The 18,781-nt window shown below is 41.9% G+C and overlaps 1 protein-coding gene and 1 long non-coding RNA gene across 4 annotated transcripts; one reads left to right on the top strand and one right to left on the bottom strand.

Moving 5' to 3' along the window:
• The first annotated feature begins 1,247 nt into the window (after nucleotides 1-1,247).
• Nucleotides 1,248-15,354, top strand: LOC124329108 (probable serine/threonine-protein kinase samkC). Of its 3 annotated transcripts, none has more exons than XM_046788115.1 (2): nucleotides 1,248-2,202; nucleotides 12,395-15,354. In XM_046788115.1, exon 2 carries the CDS (start codon nucleotides 12,398-12,400, stop codon nucleotides 13,832-13,834), a length of 1,437 nt encoding a protein of 478 aa, XP_046644071.1. In that variant the 5' UTR covers nucleotides 1,248-2,202; nucleotides 12,395-12,397; the 3' UTR covers nucleotides 13,835-15,354. The 3 variants fall into 3 exon arrangements, with proteins under 3 accessions (XP_046644071.1, XP_046644069.1, XP_046644070.1); XM_046788113.1 differs by having other exon boundaries at nucleotides 12,398-15,354; XM_046788114.1 differs by lacking the exon at nucleotides 1,248-2,202 and adding an exon at nucleotides 7,870-8,507 and having other exon boundaries at nucleotides 12,398-15,354.
• On the bottom strand, nucleotides 10,402-18,257 carry LOC124329286. Its single transcript, XR_006916733.1, has 3 exons — nucleotides 18,149-18,257; nucleotides 17,907-18,034; nucleotides 10,402-10,779 (listed from the first exon to the last, which is right to left on the bottom strand). It is a non-coding gene; the product is annotated as an uncharacterized LOC124329286 (long non-coding RNA).
• Nucleotides 18,258-18,781: the final 524 nt, after the last annotated feature.

Below are 18,781 nucleotides of genomic sequence, written 5' to 3' on the forward strand. Positions count from 1 at the left end.
AAGCGAAAACCAAAACAGAATAAAAAATAAAGCCAAGAGGAACATTTTGATGACCCTCTGTCAATAAAACTTGCCCAGACATTCACATTCAGTGGGGGCCCGTGTGGAAGAATATCAACAAGAATTCCTCGAGGACTCAAATGAGCTGGACCAGTAGGGACCTGCCAGGGATTCGATAACATCCGATTTCGTTTTGGGGGTGAGGGGGGCCATTGACTTCTGTTTTGGGGCTTTAAACAAAAATCTAGAATCGCATTTTCATTTTCTAGTTTTAAGAAAATACAATTTTTTGAATTAAATTCCCTAAATAATCCAATAGCGGAGCCGGTGGGGGAATGGATCTATTGACGGAAAAGCCCATCATGCATTTTAATTGGAAATCATGAATTGGTTAAACAAGATGAGAGCAGAAGCACTGCGGGTGTAACGGAATGTTTCCACCTTTCTTATTTTCTTTCTTCTTCTCTTCATTTTTGATTTCCTCCCCACGGGCCGACAGGTTTCCCAAACTGTTGGCTGGCCGCCTGGCCCAGCCAGCTCCCTCCCCGAAGAAGAAGAAGCCGAGGAGAAAAAAACATTTGTATTTGAATTCCCCCAAGAAGACACAACAACAACAACAACCAGAAAAACAACAGCAATTAGTAAGAATGTCGGAGCTCCCTATATTGGGGCTTTTTTTTTTCTTTTCTATTAGTTGTTGTTATTTTTGGGGGGAGATTTATATATTTCACCGATGGGTCCATCATTCATTAGCATAAATTTACAGATTTCTTGTATATTTAGACAGTGTGTCCTTTTCTTTCCCAACCGAAAGAAGAAAAAAAAAAGGTTTCATAATCATAGAACAGCAGATGATGACCTGGCACGAACCGTTGCTAGTAACCGTATCGTCATTACCAGCTAACCTCGAGTTCTTCTCATATTCGTGATGTGTGTTGCAGGCCGTTGGAAAGTAGCATCGACTAGAGTGTACCACCTCTACACTAGTACACACTAATACCCCCCTCCATGCGTCGCTATAGCAACTCTCTCGTCGTGTATGTTGTGCATTGTATGTATATATATTTCTAACGTGTTTTCTATTTCTCCTCCCATTCCACCCACTTTCACCCACTTCTCCTCCGGCTCTCTCTCTATGTACTGCCTCCTCCTCCCTCCCCCCTCTCTCCCTCCCAAAAGGTGTGTGCTCTGGCGTGGGGGGCTGGGGAGATACCTACAAACATTTCAAAGTGCCAGCCAGGGCCACAGTTCAGTTACCTGCGTCCGTGGTCCGTCAACGGACGTGTCTCGGCATCTATCTCCCAAAAGTAACTCTCCAGCAATTTTTTCCGTTTTTCCTTTTTACCTGTGAGCATCCCCCCCAGAAACTCATCGCCCTTGTAGTTTTTTTTTCAAAAATCAGAGCCAACGCTAGTGAACAATCTCATTTTGGCCGTTATCAATTTGAGCCTCCTCCTAGTAGAAATCACAGCGTCAACTTCTTCTTCTTCATGTCGGACAGTAGGCCAAAGTGAAGTCAGTGGAACGACTCGGCAGGAAAAAAAAACAAAACGAAAAATCTTTTCTGCATCCTTACAGAAAAATTCAAAGAAGAAACGAAAAAAAAGACGGTCAATACTCATTAGCCGACCGATTGTGTGTGTGTGTTTTGTGCCAGTGTGTCTGTGCGTGTGTATCTGTGTGTGTGCTATATTTCCACTGCGGTGGTTTTCTAGTAGCGTGATTGGTCTTCATTAAAACAGATTCTTTACATCTTTCTTCTTGCGAGCTGAGCTTTTCTGCACTGAAAAAGAAGAAGAAAAAAAGGGAAAATTACAAATTTCCTTGTCGAAAGGAAGAAAAAAAGAAGAAGAGCCGCCACAACTAAAGCTGTTTTGTGTGCCGTGACTTGCGGGAGTCCCGCACGCGCCTCACATATATACATACACACACTGCTGCCCAGCTTTTGTCGGTTCTCTTGTGCATCTGTGCGCCGTCTGTCCACAGAAGTGAACCATCGCTCGTTTTGTGATTCTCTTCCCAGCTGATCCGTCCGTCACCGGCTGCCGAATAATCCAACCCACATTTGATATCGCCATCGACCAAGAGAAGATATCCCCAAAAAACCGCATCCACCCGACCGGTGCCTTGCCGTGTGCATGTGACAACTATAGCCAACAGTTCTCCTCTCTTCACCTTCAACATTCTTCTGTCAAAAACAAGGTACAAATCAAATCAAATCCTTTGCGAGATGAGATGGGTGTGTGTGTGTGTGTTTCTCTTTTCTTTTAGGGTTAACTTCCTCCTTCTGGGTTTTTTTTATTTTCTTCTTTAATTTGTTGAATCTCTCAGACTCTCTCTCCTCTCATCTTTTTTTTTATTTTTCTTTACTGGCTACAACATATACAACATCCTACACGACCTATATCTCTTTTTCCTAGTCTCCTCTCTCGTATATAGATACACAAGAAAAAAGAGAGAGAAGTTGCGGTCGCCTGCGGATGTGGTGGGCTTCTTTTTTTCTGATTTTCATGTGCACACAAGAGGACTTGTGTGTGTGTGTGTTCATTTTCTTCCTACTTATTTTTCTGGGCATTTCGGGAGAAAAAAAAATTTGACTTGTTTTCATTTCAAACCGAAATCAGTCGTGACGATTGATCAGTTGTTTTTTCGGTTGTTCCAAGTTTTTCTTGTCGGTTCGACAAAATCTTTTCCACTTTTTTTTGGGGTTGTTTTCACCGTTGCAACCGAAATACAGATAGGAAGAGCCAACGGTTGAAATGTAGGTCATCGTATCACCGGAGCTCATCGGTTTTTTTTTCTTGTGAACTTTGTGAAATGATTGTCGTTATGAACCCCAAAAAATCAAAAACCAGAATATCCGTTGACTGAAAGTTTTTGGGGTCGAAAATGTCTGTTGTGGCAGAGAACTATATATGAAACTCTGAATTAAAAAAAGGAAATCATGATCGAATATAATATGTGAATCATCCGAGAAAATGTCCGTTGGACAATTATTATATATTTGGCCGTTGTGCGATCCATGTTCCGGCCTTGCCACCCATCTGGCCCCCTCGGTTCAACATTTTTCTCTCCGACCGAACTGGAAAAATAAGCGCTGCTCCCCCCTCGTCATCAATGGAGCATTGGCAGCTGCGCCACATTCGCCCATTGTCCGCCCCAGACTCAGTTTTTGAAATTCGAACGTTACACACACACACAGACAAACAGACATGTGTGTGCAGACTCTTAAAAAGTCTGGAGATTGGGAGTACCACATATATACGAGCAACAGCACATGCTTTCAGAGCTTTATAAGGAAAGATGCTCGAACCAAAGAGTTTTCCATCGGCGGATTTGAGATGGAGGGGGGAGATCAAATTTCCGGAAGGAGAGTTGTACGCGCGTGATATTTCAGCAGATGTTTCCTCCATGTACAGAGAAGGCCGTTTTCTATTTTTTTTTTTTTTTTTTTTTTGTAACAGACTCCGACTGTTTGTCACCAGGGTTTTCTTTAAAAATAACGCAATACAATTTATTATTAGAAATTTCTTTTCTTGGCTAATCATTTATCAAAAAATAAGTTAACCGGTATACGGTAGAGTGATCAAGTCGGCCATCAACGGAGAGAGAAACTCGCGTTTGAATTGTTGTTGCACTTTCTGCGACGTGGAGATTCCCGGTCATAAAGCACCGCTGATGTGATATCTAATTCAGGTGTACTTTTAACTCGACTTCTTCTTCTTCTTTTTTTCAAAAAGAAATCGAGCGCAAGTCGTCCCGCTTTCTTGAACGGTTAGGCCATTATTCATTCCACTCTGCCGCATTTCGGCTCAACTCGGGAATATAAATATTCACTTATAATTCTCCTTCATTCCTCGACCCCTCCAGGCTCTTCTTCATCGCTCTCCTTTTTTTTTGTCCTCTTTTCTCTTTGAAAAATGAAAATAAATCAGGAAAAAACAGACGCACTTGACTATTTCGATGCAGATGAAGAAGCTTGGCTATTCTTATTTTTTTTAGCAAAAAGTATAATACAAAGATTTAAATGTTCCAAATGTTGTTACGAAGGAAGGAGAAAGAAAAGGAAGAATTGAACAAAAAAAAAGGAGAAGAGGAGAGAGAGAGAGATGGAACGGTCGTCCGGAATCGAGGCCACCATCCGCCCGTCTCAAAAAGGGAATAGGATGTCAGAGGATTCATGAATCCCATTGACTTGTCTCGGGTTTTGGTATAGGACAACCTGTACAACAAGAAGAAGAAGAAGAAGAAGCGAAAATGAAAATAGCTGCAAGGCGTTGACCCTTTTCTTCGGTCCCTCTCTCCTATAGAGAAACAAATTTTCCCGCTGGAAGAAGAAATTTCATTTTTTTTTTTTTTTCCAATACGGCCGAGTTCGTTTTTTTTTTCTTTCACGTAACGGCTGCAACCGTGTGTGTGTGCGGATATATAACCCGTGCAACAAACAATCACAGACACGACACCAAACACACCAAAGCCAATGGCTGGAGGCTTTCGTCTGACCCCTGAGCCGTTTGCTGCTGGATAGAAAAAAGACATCTGGTGGCGAACTTGATGTGAGCCGCTCCTCACGCCCGAACGAATCCCCCCCCCCAACCGACCAAACGTTTGCATATTACATGTTGGAAAATGGCGAGGAGAGAAAGAAAAGAAAATAAGTCGGCCGAGCGCCGTAGACAATAAATATGATGATGATGATGACGGTCGACGGGCAGAAAAATTCGGCGGGTCGTCGCCTTGGTCCCCCCGTGTACATACGACAAAAGAAAAACATAAAAACAACAACAACAACAGAACAGCGAGGAAAAAAAGCGAAGAAAAAATATTGAGGCCAGTATAATACAGCTGGATGATTGCCGCCCCATCCATCATCACGCGAGGATGGTGTGGGAAGACAACAGGAGTTGCAGCACACAGCCGGCAGAGAGACCGACCAGCACCTTTCACACTCTGACGAGACGACAATGTTTTGTTTTTTCTAAATCGTCGAAAAACTCATTTCTTCTTCTTCTCCGTGTTTTTTCGTTTCTTTTTTGCAGCTGATTTGATGAGTTGTTTCTGTTTTTGGTTTGTATGCCCGTGTGCGGTGAAAATGTGTGTGTCTGAAGAAGAACGAGGTTACCAAACGGTTTTTTTTTTTTTTCAAAATAGAAAAGAAGAAGCGGAGGCCAATGTATCGATAGATTATTACCTATCCTCAAGGTAAACCCCTCTAAAATTTCTTTTTTTTTTCTTCTATGAGGAGAGGGGGGATTGTGTCGATTGGAACAGCTGATATAATCCACACAGCGAATAAAAAGAGCTGATCGAGGTCTGGTGTAATACTGACGTCACCAGCGCATATGGAGATATAGAAAACCTGGGGGACTGACTGACTGACTGACTGCTGTGCGGCTGTTATTCAAAAAATAAAGAGGGAAGCCAAACTATAAGGCAGTTTTCTCTCTCTATCATACCGAGAACCGTAATTTCTCTGGCTGCTGGGCCATACAAGGATCGGCCAATCCTTCCAATGTATCGACAGCCCAGTCACCCAGCCACCTGACAAAACAATTTTTTGATTTTCTCTGACGTTTGTCTTATTGTGTGTGTCTTTGTTTTAAAACCCAACCTTTTTCTCTGTTGCGATCGGTTCATTCGGCCGATGATGAAACACAAAACCCCCCCACACAACTCTTTGAACACGTCACGTTGTTGTTGTCGTCCCAGACAAAACAAAAGAAAATAAATAAGAAATCCACGAGTCACGGCCAGTTTTGGGAAGAAAAATGGCTGCGGCTATATTCAACAGTTGAAGCACGTGCACCTGCTGTCGATGTCCGGTCAGCGCTCGTCGGGGTGTGTCAAGTATTTTCGTCGGGGGGAATATCGAAAAACACAACAACAAAGGCCACCACGACATTATTGAAAAAAAAAATATGTAAAAATGCATACGCATAATCCACTTGAAACCGACGCTGTTTTATAAATTTAAATGCCCGCCCGAAAATTGTGTGTGACCAAGTAAGGCAAGAGTCTGTGTGTCTGCCGTTTCGAAATTTTTCCATTGTTGAACGTTTTTCAATTTTCTCTGCTCTCGGTTAAACAAAATAAAAAGTTTTTTTAGATTTAGAAAATGAGGACATGTACGGACGGGAGTCGTGATGAATTGTATGCCATCTCCGGGCTTCTAGAGCCCGCAACATTATATTAAATGCTGATAGAAAAACAGAAATTGGGAAGATACTGAACACACACACAGACACAAATTGGATCCGAGTGAAGCGACTTTCCCACTCTCGGCACGATTTTGAACAGAAATAGTAGCGCAGTAGTTCTATAGGCTCATCTCTCCTATCCTAAAGCTTAGATAGAGGTCATCCTTTGTTTTGATTCCGGCCCCTACAACAACAACAACAACAGACTATGACGACCGTTTATGGTCATAATAATGAACGAACGGCCTCCTTTTTTTTTAAATATTTATTTTATTTTTTTCCCCCAAAATCATTTCGTAATTTTTCATCATCATTCCCGACTAGTTCCCCCTCTCCTTCCATTCGAGGCAAAACATTAAAAATGTCGATAGATTGAAAATAGAAAAAACGGCCGCTTTTCACCAGATTTTGAGGCAGCCAAGAGAATTTGAAAAGAAAATGGCCTTGTCCAAATTGAAGAACATCACAAAACACTCTCTATAGACGTTCGTTCGTTCGTTTTATTTTTTTCGAATCATCCCGCCGCTTCCCGACACACACACACACACAGGCGATGGGTATTTTTTTTTTTTTTCTTTTTGTGATGAATTCGTCGTCACGGCAGCGCGCCAGCAATCGATTATGCTAATGAAGCGAGCGGCGTAATAAAACCAAAAATAATAATAAACGGTTGGAAGAAAATGGAAAAAAAAAACAAAATAAAACAAAATACGCCGATTCACCTGTGTGTGTGTGCCGAAGCGTGAGTGGTTTTCTTTTTGCGGACTTTTTATGCCGCGCATTATGATCGGTAATAGAGTCGGACCGAACACACACACACACGGGCACACGCTCCGCCAAGCCAAATGGGATGGATGCAGAAGAAGAAGAAGAAGAAGAAACAAGGGAGGCCCCCGCGTTTTGATTGAAGGCAACAAAAAAACACAATCGATTCATTTCGATAACGGCACGATTCGTTTAATAGGCCACGGGGACGATATAGAAAAGTATTTCATTTCTATATATTCTTGATATGGAAAAACAACAACAACAACAACAACTTACGCCTAGATGTATCGTTCGTGTTGTTACGAGAGCGCCGGATTTTTACAACACTCGGCCAATGTTGCTTCATCACGCACAGGGGGCCGACACAATAAACGGTGTGTCACGGACCTCGATTAATAAAAAAGGGAGAGAATAAAATGGAAACTTTTTTTTTTCTTTTAAATTCTGAAAAAAATGGCGCGTCTATTCGGATAATTTTTTTTTTTAATAATCACACACACGCACCTAGACAGATTTCGAGACGATACGCCGCCCATAAAGCCACGCCCTTTTCCATTCCAACTCGACAAAAAGGAGTCGAGAGAAAACGAGCGAAATTTTTCTTCTTCTTCTTCTTTTTTTAAATTATTTTAACGAACGAGTTAATTGAGCACACGATAAAAAAAGAAAAAAAAAGAAAAATTTTTGTGGCGCCTTTAATATGAAAATGAAGCGAAATAATGATCGAAAAAACTGATTTTTACAACCCTTCTAAACATGACGGGAAGATTTGCGGGTTTTTGATGACTCGATCGCGGCCGCAAGAACGGCTTCCGTTGTGACTTGAAATTGTGTACGACCACGGCGGATTTCTTCTTCTTTATACAAAGAAAGTCGATGAATAATTTGCGCGATACACTAAACCCACAAAAGGAAATGAAAATCAAAGAACCGGCGCAATCGTCGGCACCGGCAGAATGGAGGACGACCCGGACCGACCGGCGACGGAAACAAACCGCAAGAAAGAAACAAGAAAAAATATGTTGGTTGATGCCCTTCAAACAAAACCCCAAAAAAGAAGTTGAGATCATCGAAATGAGGGCAAAATGGTTGGTTGTTATTTTTTAAAAAAAATTTTTGGGGGATTTTTATTATCCCCCCAGCGAGTGTGTGTGGGTTGAGGGAGACCGGAAGAACGGTTACGATAAGACTCCTCCCCTCCTCTCCTTGCAGAGCTTCTTAATTCCTCGGGCCATAATTGGCTCTCAAATTCAAATGAATCAACCCGACTTGTCCAGAGAGCCGATAGGCATGGCCCTCGCTCCCCGTATCGAGTTAGTTGTCATTCTCCTTCGTCCCCGTTCACTTTGATTTTGTTTTTTTGGGTTTTTTTTTGTTTCTGATTCGGTTCCATCCGCCAGCCAAAAAGAACCTGCAGCACACACTGCGGTAGTTGTCCATACGTGTGTGTGTGTGTTTTCACCTGACCGTGTTTGGTTGTGGCGTTGCCAAGCGACCGCCAACCGCAAAACAGACTAAACAAGGATATACACACATCCAGATGTACGTACACACTCACGTATAAGTTAACTTAACCCTGGGCAGCAGCAGCAGCAGCAGTGCGAACATTCAATCGAGCGATCCAATTTTTTGATCGAATCGCACGCAAACTAGTACCCCCAAAAAAGTAGTGTACTCGGTTTCCTTCTTCCTGCCAACTCATCAACCCAAGGTTGTTATTGAATTTGGTTCTACAACAACCAACCACCTTGAACACCTAAACTTTATTTTTTTTTGCGCTCCGATGTTGTTTCGGGGGTAATTTCACGGCCGCGTTTCTCTACCGGGGGGGAACTAAATAGTCCTGGCGACGTCTGTTATACAATAATTCCACGGAAAATTTTTTCAGTTAGACCTGTCGACTTGATATGCCCTACATAATAAAAGTCAAGCCCCAAAAACATTTAGAAAAGACAACAACAACTAAAAACAAAAAAACAAAAACAAAACAGAAGAAGCGGGTCTGTCGTCGTCGTAACGGCACTTCATTGTTCTTTGCGTGAGAGAGAGGGTCTCCACACACACACACACACACGACTTTGTTGTACCTTTTTTTTTTTTTTCTTTCGTTCGAGTTTTTCTCGTTTTTTTGAAACCCATCCGGGAGGTTACGACGGTGAGAACGTGAGGTGGTGAGTCGAATGACAAGAGGCACTGTATAATATATAGATTGTCTTCTTTTTTAAAACATATGCCGTATTATAGAACGCTGAATCCACCGTTACGGTACAACAAACTTGCGTGTATGCGCGTGTATGTGTTCATCGAAAGGTCTTTCTTCTTCCAACCTGTCCAATCGCTTGGGAAGGAATTTACTATATCTTTCTAGAACTGGAGCAGACCCAACGACCGATTTTGATATTTTATCCCAGCTGGGTGGAAAAAAGAAATAATAAAAAAACAAGGCGGTGCGCAAGGAGAAAGAAAAGAAATAATTCCGAGCTTTTGAAACGAGCATAATGAGCTGAAAAATGGCCAACGCACAGCACATTTCACGGAGCGGTGACTTTTTCATTTTTATAGAGTCGGCATTCCACTTGTCTATCCACCTGTGAGTTTTCCTCCAACTGTCTGCCAAGAGTCGCAATTCAATCGTCTTGAATTTCAACAGACGAAAAAAGTTTTGAGGGTCCGAATTTGAACATCTCCCTGGCGAGAGCAAAGAGAAAGTCAAATGTTCTTTCCCCTGTCAGACAGAAAAATGAAAAAAAAAAGATGGATTCTTCCATCATCCAACCGAGAGCTTATAGGTGGATACCCGAGTTGACTGGGCTCTCCGGTCACGATGGCTATTTAGCGTCAAGGTGTTTACATGAACGCCGAAACGATAGGCTATAGGCTATACATCTATCTTGCGAGATGTGATGGGAAAGGGGTTGGGCTCCTGGAAACCAAAAAAATATCAAAATAAAAGAAAAATCTAGGGCGTTTCATCTCGTTAAAGGAAGAAGAAGAAGAGAAAAAAACAACTTTTTTGCTTGTGGATTAGTTTTTGATATTTTCACTTTACTACGACCCCGAAAAGATGTTTGCTGCTTTCATAATCTGTGCGCTAGAGAGAGGCTCGTTTTTTTTGTTCTTTCTTAATCTAAACGTGTTAAGCAACTCTCTCTCTCCCTCTCTTTTTTCCTTCTAGTTGATCCGACACTAATCAGAATGCGGGTCACCTATTGCTTCGTGCGATCTTATCACCTCGGCGGTTGGAACACGGGAGGAAGAATGGGGGGGATCTATAATTTACGTGTACATACCCCCCACCACAAGACTTGAATCGAATGCAAAGAACATTTTTCTCATCCATCGGGAGGGGAGAAAAAGGAGGAGACCGTCCCAGATAATAAAAAAAACATGAATCGCAGCCTAAACGGTTGAATTATTTTTTTGTTGTCTTATTTTTACATCTCGTATATACATACATATATAAGATGGGCGCAACGGGCACGGCCGAACCCTGTGTGTGTGTGGGGGGCACCCAGGTGTGTAGGAGCGGCATTCCTTGCCGGTTTTTTTTTGTCTGTCGTGACCCAGTGTGTGAGTGTGCGTGAAGGCGACCCGCACCGTGACGACGCGGACCAGAGTCACGGGCAACGGGTCTCTTTGGATAAAGAAACGAGCCATGCACAGAGAGAGGTGGTGGCGATGATGCTGGCCCCCTTCTCTCTCTTTGTTGTGTGTGTGTCTACTACTACGACTACTACTACTACTTGGTGAATTCGTAATTACGGCACGCTGATTCCGGGCGGAATGAGGTGTGTATAGACAAGCAGCAAGCAGCCTAAGAAAAATAAAGGAGGCCTTATTAAAGAATTATTATTTAAAGCAAGAAAAAGACTCTTCTGTTGTTGTTAGTTCCTTTTTTGTTTTGTTTTTTAATCATTCTCTTAGTATGTCGCCCGGTTACTAGGCCAAAGTTGTTACCCTCGACAGAAGAAGAAGAGGAAAAAGAAAGAAACAACAATCGATTTCAACCCAGAAATATAATGACAATCGAATAGGAGGGTGTTTTTTTTCTAGACTTTCAAAATAGCCAATTCTGCTGTTGAACAGAAAAATGCGCAACATTTAAAACATGCTAAACTGGAAAGAGACGACGCTAATCGCAATGATCGTTTTTCTATACAGACAGACGCCGACGACGGGGGTTTTTATCTCAGGTGGAAAGGTTTAATGAATGTCGTATCGTCATAAAGCCCATCCGCTATTGTGTGTGCGCACATACAAGGCCGCCTTTTTTTTTAACTTGTCGAATCAAAAGAAAAATGACACAAGACTCTTACAAACAAATGGGTTTGAAAAGTCGTCATGGAAAAGGTCACGAAAAACGACGATAGCAAACGCACAAATACATCGAAAGATAACCGGTTTTCCTTGTCCTCTCTCTTCTTTTTTTTTATACCGTACCTATCAATAATTTGCATTATTATCCCTCCCGACTATATACTCCGCAGTCCGCCACTGGCGCCGGGCACCAAGGAGTTTCGCCCATCGGAAATCCTCCTTTCCATCATTTTTTAGTTTTAGTTTTTTTTTTTTTTCGAGGAATGAACTTTCAAGGTTCTTGTGCGACGCCGGGCACAATAAGGCAGCGGGCAACCAGTATTATTCTGCCCGTTGGTTATTATCACAAAAGTTATCAGCTTGCCGAGACTTGCGCAAATGTCAAACATTTTATCAATAAGAAATGCCCGTTCTCTCTCTCTCTCTCTCTCTTTGAAGTTTATTTCAACAACCATTCCATTTGTCATTTCTTTTCTTCGAATTGGGAAAAGTGCACGTAAAAAGGTGACACTCCTTTCCAGAGAGAAGTAGAGAACAAAAAAAGCTCTTTCGGTTCTTATACGGACTTTAGTGATCTGTGTTGACTGGCGACTCTTAATTAAGCCATCGTCCCGGTTCGAGATATCAAACTCATGTTACCACCATAAGTGCCTTTTTCAATCCCAAAGAAAAGGTAAAAACTGGGAAAACTTCTTTGCATTGATTTAACAGTTGGACCAGGCGCCTTTTTTAACCCTCCCGTTTTTTTCAATTCCGTGAATTGGACGCAGTGGCATCTAGCGGTAGCCGTCACGCCACACAAGGGGCGGTCTTTGTTTCCATCCTGTACACACATAGGGAAAAATAATCAAAATAAAAAAAATTCGCGAAAGAATTTCAATTGATGTCAAGGATTTCCTCGACTGTCAAAGTCTTTGTGTTCATGTTTTTTTTTTGTTTTGTTGTTTTTTGTTTGACCGAGAAATTGGTTAGTGAATGTCAGGAGCTGCTGACTCTATATAACACGTTTTTAAAAATAGAAGAATGCACGATGTTTCCTTCTAAAAGAACTTAAATAATAAACTGTTTTCTTTTTTTTCTTTTTTTTTTTTTTTTAAATTTTGATTCATGAGCAGATGGAGGGCCGTATCGAAGAACTGGAGCGAGAACTGAAGGAAACGAGCGAGCAGTTGGCGCTGACGCGGGAGCAGCTGCGACTGCAGAGCCGACGGGCCCGCCAGCTGGTGGCCGCCTGTTCCACCAAAGTCGAGGAGAAAGAGCGCGAAATGCGAATGCTGCGGGTTCTCAAAGACGGCCAACTCCAGTCCATCGTCCGCAAATTGCTGCACTTTGAGAGTCTCCTGCGGCAGGAGCAGAAACGGGTCGTCGACATCGTCCGGCAAAAGGATCACATCATCTGGACGCAATCGACCGAACTGGATCAACTGAGACAGGCCAATCGCAAGCTCCTGATGGCCGCCAACCAGGATCCAGAGGATCTGTCGGCCGCTTCCAATCCGGCCGCCTCCAAAATGGCCAAACTCGACCCGGAAAACAAGGAAAACGTCGCCCAAAATGAGCACAAGGTTTCGATGAACCCACAACAAATGATGGAGACGCCGTTGGTGACGAAAATGGTCCGTCGATTCGAGCCGGCCGCCGTCACCAAGAAACCCGAGATCCCCAAGAAGCCGGCCCGTCTGCTGGCGTCAGTCGCTCCGACTCCCGTCGTTGCCCAGCCGCCACAGACGTCACCAGTCACCAGCGCCGGGAGCAAAGCAATCGTCCGGACGGATTCCGTCAACGATCACGGATATTTCACGCTCGAGAAGCGGAAACCTGTCCGGATGAGCGTCACTCCAACGCCCGTCCAGGTATCAGAACCCAATCCCAGTCCCCGGGATCCGCCCACGGCGGATCGCGTAGTGGACGAAATGGATCTGCGGAACAATTTCGAGGAATTCCATCTGATGGACAGTCTGGAAGAAGAAGAGCAGCAACAGCAACAACAGCAACAACACCTATTCCAAAAGAAACAACAACAACATTGCCCGGAATCAACGCTGATGACAACGACGCCTCCGCGGACGCCCGACCGGAGCAGCGGCGACGGGGCCGAGTGGAACAGCAGCGCCAACAGCAGCGGCGGAAGCAGTTTGCAGATGACACCTCCGCACAACGGTCTGGGCGACTGCACCTCGTTGAGCATCTCAGCCGGATCGGTTCAGATCCTTCCGCAATTGGGCGACGCGACTCCGACGTCGGGCGTCCAATTCGACCGTTTCCTAGACGCCAGCGGTTTGACGCAAAAATCGATCCTGACGCCGAGTCGGCTGCTCAGCAACCACAAAAACATGCTCAAACCCAAGGACGTGAAACATCGGCACATGATCAACAAAGCCACTCACGCCACTCACGCCCCAAACGCCTTCAACTGCCGTTCCAGCGAGTCCCTACTCTTGTCGGCTCTACCAGGTGATCCCGCCCGTTTGCACCATCACCACCACCACCACCACCACCACCACCACCATTCCACTAATCAAGTCCGTTACTACGTCGAACCATTCCTATAGGAAAACAACAACAACAACAAAAAACCCCAAACGAGGAATACTATTTCGTCATGATAATATTTAAAAATATAAAACGAAACGGCACAAAAAATTTTCCGTTAAAAAAGAAAGAAAAAGATGAAACGAAGGGAATATTATATAGCTTTCTGATGGGCCACCAAAATCGTTCATCACGAATATGTGTGTGTGTGTGTGTTTTTTTTTTCTCGGCTGACAAACAAAAACAAAAATTTTGTTGCTTTTTCTTTTGTGAACGCTCGCGCGCAACTGTCTGTGGTTTTTTGGCGTTTTTTTTTTTCTGTTTAATATTTTTGTTTGCCGCAAAAATAACGAGCGGCAGATGACCATTTTCGGAAAGAAAGAAAAAAATATTCGTGATCCAACGGAGGAGGGAGAAAGTGGCGAACATCCGCCGACCTCGACGTTTTTCTATCTACTATGAAAAAAACAAACAAACAAAAATAGGATTTTGTTCACTTTTTTGTTTGTCTGTGTTAACCCAAATGAAAAAGAAATGACAAAATGTATTTTTTGTGTTTGTGTGTACGAATATTCTGTCTGTTGCGGTTCTCTCACTTTTCAGAGAGAAAGGGAAAATAATATACAAGGGGGTCCCAATTCGGTCCTGTTTGGACCTCGTCCAAAAGGGAAGGAACACAACATCGAACCATGATGATGATGATGTTTCAACCGGCCAACCAAAAAAAAATCATTCAAAATTTTTTTGAGATTTTCAAAGAAACATTTTGAATGACGTATTGGTTTTGTGGCTTTTTTTTCTTCAATGGTATGGCGCCGCTTCTCGGAGCTGTGCGACCGTAACAACCGAAAGAAATGGAATCGGCCATTTCTTTTCTGCCGTGTGTTATGCTAATAAAAAAATATATTTTTTTAAGGAGGAAAAAAAAAATACGAATCTTCCATCCCGTGCGCATTCTACAGACACATAACGATCACAACAAGATGGAAACGTCGTCCCTTCTTCTGTCCCGACTAGATATGATAATATTCCTTTCCTTCGTCATCCTCCTGCCTCCCATATTTTGGCGCATACGTGTGTGTGTGTGTGTGTCCCCCCGCCCGCGCATCACATTTTATACATATATATACACAAGTGTAGTATTTTTTGGCTGTATAAGGAATTTCTGAAATATTTATTTTTATTTTTTAAATCATTTTTGGGTTTCCTTTTTCTTTTTGGCTTCGATCTTTTTTTTTGTTTTTCAGCTTCTTCGAATTTTCTATCCATTCACTAAGCCAGAAGAAGAAAGAATGTGTGGCGAACAGTGATCATAACGATACCCTCGGAGTGTACAAACAAATATTATATCAAATTTACCCCAACAACTTCCTCCTCCTTTTTCCTCCACTACACACCCCCCCCCCCGTATATATATTATATAATGTGCACACACAACAACTATTTTATTTTGTACAATAATTTTTAGCCAATGCCCAGAGAGAAATTGGAAAAAAAAATGAACAGAAAAGAATCAAATACAATGAGACGTCAGAGATGATGATCATCATCATCATTCATTCCCTTAAGAAAATGATTTGTTTTGTTTTTTTTCTCTCTTAACATTTTAACTATAATAGCACTTAAAGATGATCACATCTTTCTTTCAAATATAATAACGCTGGTTTTTTTTTCTCCGAATGGAGCCGCGTGCAACAGAAGCAAAAGAGTGGAAGATTCTGCATAGAGAAGAAGAGTATACGAGCATATAATGAATGCGTTCATAATTCGTATTCAATTACGCCCTGTGCAACATGTGTGTGTCTAGTTACCGAGTTTCGCCCTTGGCTTCTCATTTTTTAATCTTTTCAAGGCTGAAAACTCCTGTAAATTTCCATGAGAAGAAGAAGAAGAAATAAAAAGTGCTGTACCATCGGTTGCAACCAACAAGCGCTTGTAACAACCCCGTCTCAACTGAGTGTGGGTTGATTTGAAAGACTTGTAACGAAGATTCCGTGACAGCCCACGTTTGAGAAAAGCAGCGCGTTCATCCAAGAAAAATAATAAAATAAAAAGGGAAATTGAAAAGATGAGGCTCCCAACTATTTAACCCTGGGCCTGAAAAAAAGGAAAAGAAGAAGCTCCCAAAAGTCCGTCACTTTCCAAAATGGCCTGGTCGAATCAAGATGAGCAGAAGAAAGGTGTTGCATGTGGCGTTCCGCTCGTCCTACGATTTTCGTGGAAATATAACCAACTAACCAGCCTCTTCTTCTTCTTCTGCCATCCTCCCTATAGACTTCTAAACAAGTTCGTGCGTTGGTTAGGCAGAGTCTCTCTAGGGCTGTTTCAATGCCGAACCGTTCACCTCTTACTCATTTTTTCCCCCTCATCCTCTTCATATCTGCTGATTGTCGGCGCTGCCATGAAAACCGTTCGCCGAGTGTCGTAGTCAATGGACATCCATCAACCGCAGAAGCTGATGGATGATGAGATGGTTTGACGTCATAAAAGCCTCAACTCTTTCTTCGACTTCTCCTTGACTTTCTATATAGAAATAAAAAGTACCTCCGCAATAATGAGCTCCCTAGTCATTGGTGTAACCGCAATACCGCACGAATTCGGTGTAAGGGGGGAATTGTTTTTTTTATTTTTAGTTCAACAGTTCACTTGACGAGTCACGCAACGATCTTAATTCGGTTTTCAAGAAATTACGAAAACTGACGATCGAACATTCTTCTTGGTTTTTTTCCCAGCTGCGTTTTTCATTTTTAAATTTAAACTCCGGACGTGACGGAATCTCGAGAAACGATTTGAAACTTGATTCGCTCTCAGATGAAATGTCAAGGTTTTTTTACTTTTAAAAATTCTCAAACGACAAGGATTCTTTTGATGGAAAAAAGACGGTGGAAAGGGTAATGAATATGACGGGCGTGAAACGGACGACGAGAGCAGACGAGTATAGAAATGTCGTGGATATTATCATTATCACTGTTATTACTATAAAGACCACAGGCTACAAACTAGATGGTTTCACGCCCCAAGCAAATTTCGCTGTCCGTAGATGTTTAAGAAATAAAGAAAAAAAACGACTTAAATTCTCAAGTCGTGTCAATATTTAAAACAACAACAAAAAATCTTTTTAAGAAGAGAAAATGTGCGCAGAGATTGTAAAATGTTTCACAGATATTACGATTCGGTGGTGGCCTGGAGACATAGTTGCAGCTACATCATCAGTAAAAATGACAAGTGGTAGAGGGGGAAAAGTGGCAACACGTTCGTTATATATTTTGCTTTTCCTTTGGTTTTATTTCGACCGAAATGTGCGTCCGTCTCAAGATTTATTACGATTTCATTTTTCTTTTTTGTGTGCCCAAATTTAAAAGTTTGTGTTTGTTGCCGCCAAAATGAAACAACAAATTCTTTGTATAGTTTAGTTTTTCAAGAAACAAAAATTTAAATTTGTCTTCCCTTCACCTCGTCGGACGACATTCAAATTTAATGACGACCGAGCTGACTCGGCTGAGGTCATTTTTACAACAGAAAGTCGAGTCTCTGTTCTTTTCACAGACCGTTAACTCAAATTCAACATGTCGAGGACGTAAACTTATAGTTGTCCAGTCGGGTTCGTTCCAGTAACGAAAAAAAAACAAAAAAATAAAAAGAAAGAAACTGGATCTCAAAATAAATAATGGCGTTGTCTGAAAATAATACGATGTCTACGCAACCGCACAAAGAAGATAGGCAAACTAATCGCAGGGTATAAATTTACTGACGTAATTTAGTTTCCAGGAAAAGAAAAATAAAGAAAAGAAAATGGAGTTGTCATGTTCAAAGACATTGACAAACTTGTAGCAACGGAGATGATTAAAGTTTTGTTGCATCACTCAAATACAACAATCCAGGTCGATTCTGCTACTGTGGCACACACGTGTCTCGACTTGTTTTTGGTAATCCCAGATCTAATTTTACCTTATCCTTATCCTATTTTACGACGCCATTAATTACATCTGAAGGTATTTCATGGCCGAAACCGATCAATGGCTGCCAGCTCCCCCCCACACAGAAAAAAAAAAACAGCTTAAATGGGAGGTTTAATAGTAATTGTTCACTTACTACTTATAATTGATTGTCTGGTTACCGAGAGAAACCTTCCTTTGGGGAATGGACGAGTCGTTGGGCAAGTGTTACGACCACCACGTAATTCGCCACGATTTGCTGTTGTTGTTCTCTTTCTCCAAGGGCTTGATAATAAATAACAATCGGATCAACGAACAGCACTGAACAAACAACAAAATAATATTTTTTTTTTTCGTGGGCAGCTTTTGAGTTTTGTAATTCGAACAGTACACACATACCAGGGTTTCTTCTTCTTCATACCCTTGGAGCTAGAGATTTCTTTCACAAACAATAAGCACTTTTAGTTTTCTTTTCTAGACAGCCACGAGGTTTCTTATATACTTTCCCCTGCTGCTGATCGTTCAGCCGACACTAAAAAATCAAGTTGATGTCTCACCGCACGTTGCCAATTTCAACAATGGCGATTCGATTTGATGAAAAAAAAAATATTTGTTTGAAATTGATGGCGACCTTGAGATGACGAAAAAATAAAAAAAAATAAAAATTTAAAAATGGAATCCAATCGATTTGTTTGCAATAATAAATTGGTGACGTGGTATAGTATATACGCCCCGCAATCAAAATAATCGGGCAACCGGGTATCGGCGCCGCTCGTAAAAAATTCGGTGAAGAGAAAATTTATTTTATTTGAACACCGTCAAAATAAAAATTACACACACAAACAACAACACAAAGTTTCTCACATGAATTACACAGACACACAACTGGTCGATAATATAATATATATATAAACCTTTTTTACAAAATCAAGTGTATAGTTTTTTTTCCCATCGGGTGTAAAAATAGCTCACACACGCAGATGAAGGTCCCCCTATACCTAATAATAATAATAATAGTAAATATGGTTAGCA

The sequence above is a fragment of the Daphnia pulicaria genome, chromosome 3 (assembly GCF_021234035.1).
Source record: "Daphnia pulicaria isolate SC F1-1A chromosome 3, SC_F0-13Bv2, whole genome shotgun sequence".
Classification (NCBI taxonomy): domain Eukaryota; kingdom Metazoa; phylum Arthropoda; class Branchiopoda; order Diplostraca; family Daphniidae; genus Daphnia; species Daphnia pulicaria.

What these genes read in the sequence shown, in the direction of transcription:
- LOC124329108 (XM_046788115.1), top strand. Translation starts at nt 12,398, where the DNA reads ATGGAGGGCCGTATCGAAGAACTGGAGCGAGAACTGAAGGAAACGAGC.